The sequence below is a fragment of the Neodiprion virginianus genome, chromosome 5 (assembly GCF_021901495.1).
Source record: "Neodiprion virginianus isolate iyNeoVirg1 chromosome 5, iyNeoVirg1.1, whole genome shotgun sequence".
Classification (NCBI taxonomy): Eukaryota; Metazoa; Arthropoda; class Insecta; order Hymenoptera; family Diprionidae; genus Neodiprion; species Neodiprion virginianus.
Window position 1 is genome coordinate 32,955,598 of NC_060881.1, and position 7,695 is coordinate 32,963,292.

General features: G+C 41.7%; 1 protein-coding gene across 4 annotated transcripts; it reads right to left on the reverse strand.

The window, feature by feature from the left end:
• Nucleotides 1-1,887: 1,887 nt before the first annotated feature.
• Nucleotides 1,888-7,347, reverse strand: LOC124305751 (glycine receptor subunit alpha-2). Of its 4 annotated transcripts, XM_046765494.1 has the most exons (9): nt 6,785-7,341; nt 5,953-6,097; nt 5,781-5,863; nt 5,538-5,681; nt 5,314-5,396; nt 5,019-5,153; nt 4,749-4,849; nt 4,353-4,673; nt 1,888-3,720 (listed from the first exon to the last, which is right to left on the reverse strand). In XM_046765494.1, the coding sequence occupies exons 1-9, from the start codon at nt 6,886-6,888 to the stop codon at nt 3,568-3,570; spliced, it is 1,269 nt and encodes a 422-aa protein (XP_046621450.1). In that variant the 5' UTR covers nt 6,889-7,341; the 3' UTR covers nt 1,888-3,567. The 4 variants fall into 4 exon arrangements, with proteins under 4 accessions (XP_046621450.1, XP_046621448.1, XP_046621449.1 ...); XM_046765492.1 differs by having other exon boundaries at nt 5,314-5,681; nt 6,785-7,344; XM_046765493.1 differs by having other exon boundaries at nt 5,314-5,681; nt 5,953-6,094; nt 6,785-7,343.
• Nucleotides 7,348-7,695: the final 348 nt, after the last annotated feature.

A 7,695-nucleotide genomic window follows, 5' to 3' on the forward strand; every position in this document is an offset into this window, starting at 1 on the left:
AGCCGAACCATTTTGTCGAAGTAGTTTAATATTTATTTGTCGCAACTCTGCGAGTCTCTCATCAGCTTTCTTCTCCTGATTATGAGAGACTATGGTTCAAAATTAACTCCGATACTTCGTTCCGATATTATCAATACCCAAAGCCACTAAATCTATGTCCGAGGACAGAAAATACCGTTCGAAAAATCACCAGTAATCATTTTACCACAAAACAAATCGCGGCACGATTTTAACGCCGGGAGCTTTGCGGCCCGAGGAGCTCCTGAGGACAAAGAAATGACGAAGCGGATCCCTGAAGGGGGACTGCGGACGTTTGAAACGCGGGGTTTACGGACCGGCTGAAAGGATAGCCGGGAGGGTCTCCCTTCCTTCCAGCCCCTTACCAACCAATCAGAGAGAAGAGTCCCTCCGAGATATCTGCGGGAACGGTCTTGCTCCCTGATCATACAAGGCCTCACCCCGGCCTTCCAGGAAGCCATTATCTTCTAGTGGCTCTCGCTTCACAAGAAGACTCGAAACCCTAGCCGCGAGGTGGAGGCGGAGGATTACATTATTCATTCACTTTTGGCAAATACTTATAATCACCCAGTTCACAGGGGAATTAACGTTCATCCCTCAGCCTGGCAAAAAATATCTTCCCCCTCCCTTCATGTTCTGCGTCTCAAATTGATTTGCTCTTCAGGAATCTTCCACCATGTTGCCGCAAGGCATCAATGTCTTTCAATTTCGTTATACGAGATACATCGAGAAAAGATTGTCTTATCCTTCTTTCAAATTAATAGGAAAAGTTATGCAAATTCTCGACTCGTGCTTTAAGCCTATATAATCAAGTGTTCTACAGAAAATAGCTCTATGGAGGCAGAGAGAAAGTGAGGCCGAACGGAAGGCTCGTGCAACATGTGCTGAACACTTGCAGCTGTGCAGTTGTCAAACGGTTTTAGACCCATGGTTTAGTCATTGAACTCCGCCGAGTTTTCCTTGGAATACTTTTTTCATTTTTATTTTTTGTTTTCTTCCTCCTTCTTCCCTCGCTGCTGGCTCACTCTTTCCTCCAGCATCTACTATTCCCACGTCGTTTGTACTTGAGACCCTCGTTCTCTTCCTCTTCTTCCACCTCTCTCTCTGTTTCTATCTCCCTCCCTCTCTCTCTCTCTCTCTCTCTCTCCTATCTTGCTTGCATGTGAATTCAAAATGACGAAGTCTTATACCGGGCTGAGAATTGACCTGTAGTGGTTGATAATTTCGTTGCCTGTAATCGCGTTCCCGATAAGATGTCCCGGCGTGTTTCCTCTCCCTTTCAAATAGAATGACCACCGTAAGTTCGATTTCAAAGAGTACCACAGGACCGGAAAAAAAAGGATGAAAAGACGTTTTTCTTCCTCGCTTCAATTCGTGCAGCTAAGCTTTAGCCACATTTTATGTTCGACAGACTAAACGACGCAGGCTAGTCCCATTAAAGGCTTGAAATTTGTAATTAGTACGGCGCTGAAAGGGGCTTTCATATCGCTCACTCCGAGGGTCATGGGTTGATATATTTATAACCGACATCATAGAACGCGTACTATTCGTCAGCCTTAGTCGAAGATAACTGTAGGCAGAGATATCAGCTTGGAAAGCAATGACTGTATTCTGTGAGACCGTCACCCTGAGTCCACACTACAAGTATGCACGAAAACTGTGGAACAGACATTCGGTTGCGATGTCCGTGAGCGTTCAACTGGTCTTTCAAAAAAAAAAAAAAAAATTTAAAACTACGCCGGTACTACCGTTTAATCCAGGGTACCGTAAAACCAGGGTGCAAGGCCATAAATATGAGGATTGTTTCCTTACCTCAATAAGTTTGAATTCAGATCGGTTTTTGCTTTAAATATATACCTGTATGCAGCGTCGTATTTATACATATATTTTCACAAGTGTACATGAATATTGATCATGAAATCGTTTAGCGAGAATTATGCCCGTACAAGATATTAAACACACACTAGTACGTGTTTTCGTTTATAATTATTACAAGAGCTGTGTACTTAATTATTATACAAAATAAAAATAAAAATAAAAAAAAAAAAAAAATTCTTCATTTTATCACTATATCAGCTTCGAGCAATGAATAATTTATTACAGAGTCTGCGGTCAAGATTATTTTCTTCAGGTGCATTATAAGGTTTTATGCACGTAAGTTTATAGTAATTCGGATTTTGCTCCGAACGATTAAGCTGCGTTCAATTGGCACACTACAAAAGGTATATTAAGATACAACGTACGTTGATTAAGATATACGAGTACATTACACATATACACATAATCATAGATTACATTTTTAGAAATGGCTTATGCGCGAGTGTTAATATAGTTACAGATGACGATACGACGATATTGCGGACTCCGTCGAATCGCAATAATTAAGCATTATACGTCTACTTAGGCTTTATGTATATGCGCTTGAAAATTCACACACTCGGAAGATAGGTATAATTTAATTCAATACGATATAATGGAATCGAATATTTAAAGCGCGATTAAATTATAAACTTGTATACTCGTAACACGGTCATTTTCATACGTATTAAACCTTGGTAAATCGTTGTATATTCAATCTGTTTAGTATTTGTATTATAATATTACGTTATATGTATAATCACTTAGTGTCATCAATCATTTAACATTAATATTATACATAATTCACATACACGCACCACTATTATCTACATTTGCAAATAAGTTTTTTCTCTGCCTCATCTTTCTTCTCTAAACTTGAACATTTACGTAGAAATAATCTGATCTGCATTTATGAGAATGGAAAGGAAGAAATATTTGTACTGTGTTTCAAATTTGACGGTACAGTGAATTTGACGCTATTATATAAAAACAAAGAGAAGATAGATAGAAATTACAGAATAGAAAGGCGGCAGAAAGGAAAAGACGCAAACATAATTGTCCCTTCGATAGGGTCGTTCGACCTTTTATCTCACATCACACTTAATTCTATGTCAAATAATCTATACAACGTGACACTTTGGACTCGAATACTTGAAGCTAATCTAGGGCTAAAAGTATATTTATACCAAATATTATTTAATTCCGAGATCTAAATACGCATTATAGTTCAATACGAAGATTTTTCAAAATGATTATTAGCAATTTTAAATCACTAATATGCTCAATGCCAATTCGACTCGTCGTCAGCAAATTGCACGACATTATAATATATATACTTACAGTTGAAAAGCAAGAGCTGAATTCAATTTTGTGTCTGAAAAGGAAGTGATCTAAAAAAAAAAAAAAAACACGCAACCATGTCAAAATACGCGATTCTGGAAAAAGATCTATATCTCATCAGCCGTTGCTGCAGTGCGACATAGTCTTGTGACACGTATGAATTATTACTGCTCATGTCTATTGGCGATTGCAAAAATCAGGCATCTTAAGCAGTTGTAATATTGTGATTTCTTCCTGGCGCACAGCAGGGTTTTTTACACCCATCGAGACATTAAGCAAACATATTGTGTTCCGGATTCGACTACGCAACAGCGATCGCTGTTTTTGCGTCGTGACAAGCGCGCCTTCCAGTTAGATGTACTTGGCGAACATGATCCAGTAGGTGACGTTCAGCACGGCGAACAGGAACGGAAAAAACACTCTGGATACTCTGTCGACGTTGAGGGCCCGCATCCGTGCCTTTTGCGCCGGCGTCGGTCCGGGGGGTGGCGCTGCGGCTGACTTCTGTAATCGGTCGATTATCAGGACGGCGTTTCTCTGCGTAATAATAAAGGGCACTTGAATGCCACTTGGAAAAACGTCAACCCGATAAATGAACGCATGGGCCGTTAAAATTCCTGAATTCAATTTTCAGGGTACCACGAATCCCGCAGAGTCATCCGAGCCGCAGGAAGTCCAATAACGAATTGGAGTACTATCAACCCTAGAACGGTAACGTAGAAAAAAAACAACATACGTTTTCGACTCGAGACACATCACTTTTTTACCACTGTTACATTACTAAATACCGAAGAAAATGAGACCCTACAGGACTCTTAACGATACGATGTACCCGTAAGACGGAATTAACAAGATGGGAGCATTTTTTCACCCCTCGTTGCCGGAATAGGTAAAAAAAAAATGACGTTACCGTTCTAGAATTAAGCATGCTTATTATTGTGCTGATACAGTACATTTGGAAACCATCAAAGTTAACGCTTGCAAGAGAAATACGGTTCGGACATTCAAGTAATCGGGCTGATCTTTCCTGTGCCGTGAAAGGAGACAGAAGCTGGCAGGACTTCATCGTCTACTCTTCTCAAGTCACTGAATGAACTGAAAGTAGTGTGAACAATGGATGTGCATCCACGTGTCACCTTGGTTGCTATGTCGAAGATCTTGTCGAGTTTCGTGGCGTCCGGGCCACTGGCCGAGCTTGGTGGAGGAGGAGGTGGTGGAGGTTTGGCTGGTGGAGCGTCATTGTCTCCGAGTACGATGTTGACCAGACAGTATTCCATCAAGGCCATGAAGACGAATATTGTGCAGACAGACATGAAGGCGTCAACTGCTTTGAGGTATGATACCGGAGGCAAAGAGGCCTGACTCTTTGCATGCTGCGTCGAAAGCGTCAAGAGCGACGTCACTCCAAGAGTGACTCTCGCCGGTGCGGCTTCCGGTTTTATCCAGAACGAAACCCACTGGTGAAAAACAATTTTCAAAAACCCGGTTAGGAACGTATGTGAACGTTTCGAAGGATGGTCACAATTACTCACCGACATGATTACGATGAGGCAAGTAGGAACGTACGTGTGGAAGAGATAGTAGCCCAGCCTCCGTTTTAGCACGAAGACAACTTCCAGGCATGTAAAGTTTCCTGGAGAAGAAAACTGCTTGGTTCAAATCTGTATCTGCCATGAGGGGAAGTAACGGCAATGAAAAGTTGATGGCTGATTAAAATCAGCTCAATGTGCGATGAAGCGATTTGGTCAGTACTTGGTTCAAAAACTCAACGTTCGTTAGAGGCTAAGTCTTTAAGAACATACCGGTGGAATAGACTTGCGTGCAATCAGCTGTGTAGTTTTTCACAAGCTGAAGTTGTGGCAGTTCTATGTTTTCATCAACGACCAGCGGTACGTCAGGGTCCCATTGAAAGATCATTTCATCCGTGGTATGCGACACTATTGATTGAAAATATTTTAAACTTTGGTGAGTGTCGAAATTTTTGTTTCAGCCGACAGATGAGGGGGGAACGGAAACGTAAGTCGTGCGTGAAAGACGGTAGGTAGCTTGAAACTAAGCTCTAAAAGGCCCGTGTCGTTGTCATATGAGTTTACTTACAACTTTCCATTTGCAATTTGCATTCCTGTGTGTCGTGCGGATAGATCAAGAAGTTCATGGCGCAGGAAAGTTTGAGCGTCAACCTAAAACGAATGATGATGATGTTTGGTGTTTGCTGTGATGTCACTATTTCGGGGTTTTTACAGATAAGAGAATACAGAGGGTCGGTCCAAGACAGATAGCGGGAACGTACAACGATAGTCGAATAATTGATCGGCACATACTTCACCATGTATAAAATAGTCTTGTCTTTGTAAAGCCATAAATAGTGATTGGGGATTGTCATCGTTTGGAAGGTGACGGATTTGGCATTCTTGAAAAACGAATCCGGTCTCCACATGTTTTTCAGCCAATCAACTTCTAATAACCTTGAATCATGACAAGAAAAAAAATCTATCATTTTCGAATCGGTTCTCTTTTAAACTGATCGATTGAAGCATTGTGTTGTTCAATAATGTCATCCTTACCTATATTCCGAAGTCATATTTTCCGGAAGTCGCAGTCTGTTGTCTTTCCATGTCTGGGCAAAAAATATATCTGCCGCATATGTCTAGGAGGATTTTTCTTGTGATTAATTTAAAATTCGGATTAAATCGTTCGCTTACCTCAGCTGACTACTTAAATGCAAAAAAGTCTTACCATAGAATTTTCGTCTATAGAATCTAGACCCATTACTGTTACGTGAAAATAGACGACAGTTGCTTGTCCGTCTTTCTTTGGTGGCCGCATCTTGTCATATAACTTTGGATCTTCTGGCAAGAGGTCAAAGAACTCCAAACTCCTTCTGTAAATATTTCGTGTGTTTTTCGCTAGAGGGGTGTGTGATATTCTCTATTATGCATCGGCCCAATGACTCGCTGACAGTGCACACGTGACTCGATATACATTTTTGTGCCCATCCGATGATTTGTCAATATAAAAATAATATTTCTCACGTGGACGAAGTTCGCGACTCTTGAAGAAAGAATGTACTTTCAATTGGTAGCAACACCGAAAGCAGGTAATCATTATAAATGGAGTGAACATTATTGAAATGTCTTCGATATCGGGGGCATTCTTTTAGATCCCCAATTAACTCTTTTGAAGTAAAGAGAGTATATCTCCATTGTTTCGATTACACACAGTGGACGATGTATAGTGAGACACTGGTTGGGAATTCGTATTGGAATTTTAATGAGTCCAACTTGGCACCGAAACGAGAAGCTAATCTGTTGACTGGACGAGTTTGCGAAAAAAGAATAACGATAATTGGAGGAAGTCGATGAATCGAAAGTGTCGAACAACGGCAGAGAAAAGAACCCTCTGACTACCACTAGAAGAATCTTGTCTATATTTTTTTCAAGAGTGTTCGAAACGATGGTAAGTAACTGTTTATTCTGTAGGTGGCAGTAACGAAAAGTTTTGATTTTTAAAATGAATGAACTACATGATTTACTTTACGTATTCCTCAGAATATCACGGAATGCCTTACTGAGCTTGGGCTGCATAGATGAGGACAAGTAAGAGAACCAGCGGCAGAGAAGCACTCATCCTGCAGACGCCGTTCAGAGTAGCCCGAGCTGGACCGCTCTCCATGTCTTCAACACATTTCAAATCCGTAGTTGAGGGAACCGGAGTATGCGATAATATCCCGGATGTTCAGAAATGACAGTTACGCAATCGGTGTGGCCGAAAGATTCGCTTCAACGGAACCACTAGAACCGATGGTTTTTAGCCACGATTGACTGCCGAACGTCGACTGACTGAGGACCTCCGCTCGACTTCTTGCCCGAGATTTTGCAGAAGTTGCGAAATTGGAGGCGGAGAGGTACGCCAGAGGTAGAAAAGTGGTGGGAGGTACAGAAGAGCAGTGACGTTGTTAGAGAGACAGCCTTGGAAGGGTTGAAACGCCCCTGTAGTAGCGGGTACTCGTGTTAGACGTTGCGCTGAACCTACCGTTCGTTGGTACTAGCTGGTTACCAGCCACTGTCTCTACGGAGTTTCCATCACCTATCACCTATCTTCACTCGCCCCTCGTTCCACCTAGCTTCCTGCAAATTTCTCCCCCTTCCACACGCCCCTTCCCTGGGGATAGCGCGATGCGGTTCCTTAGGACGGATGTGGACCGATACAACAGATAAAAGGTCAGCCAATGTCTATAGAACATGGGCTTATATTTCGCTGCAACTTCTCTAGGTGTAACGTTTGTCATGTTCGATTCGCCACTTTTCGAATGGCAAATGAGATCTCGTATCTGGAAGGGTGAAAGATGAATCCGTACTAGAGAAAAAAAAGATCTTTTCGTTTTTTCGTAGACAGTGGAAGTTGTCCCCCTGACGTTGACTAGAAAAAAAGGCAGGATCGAATTCGTGCTGCTAATTTTACCGGATTTCACTGCATGCT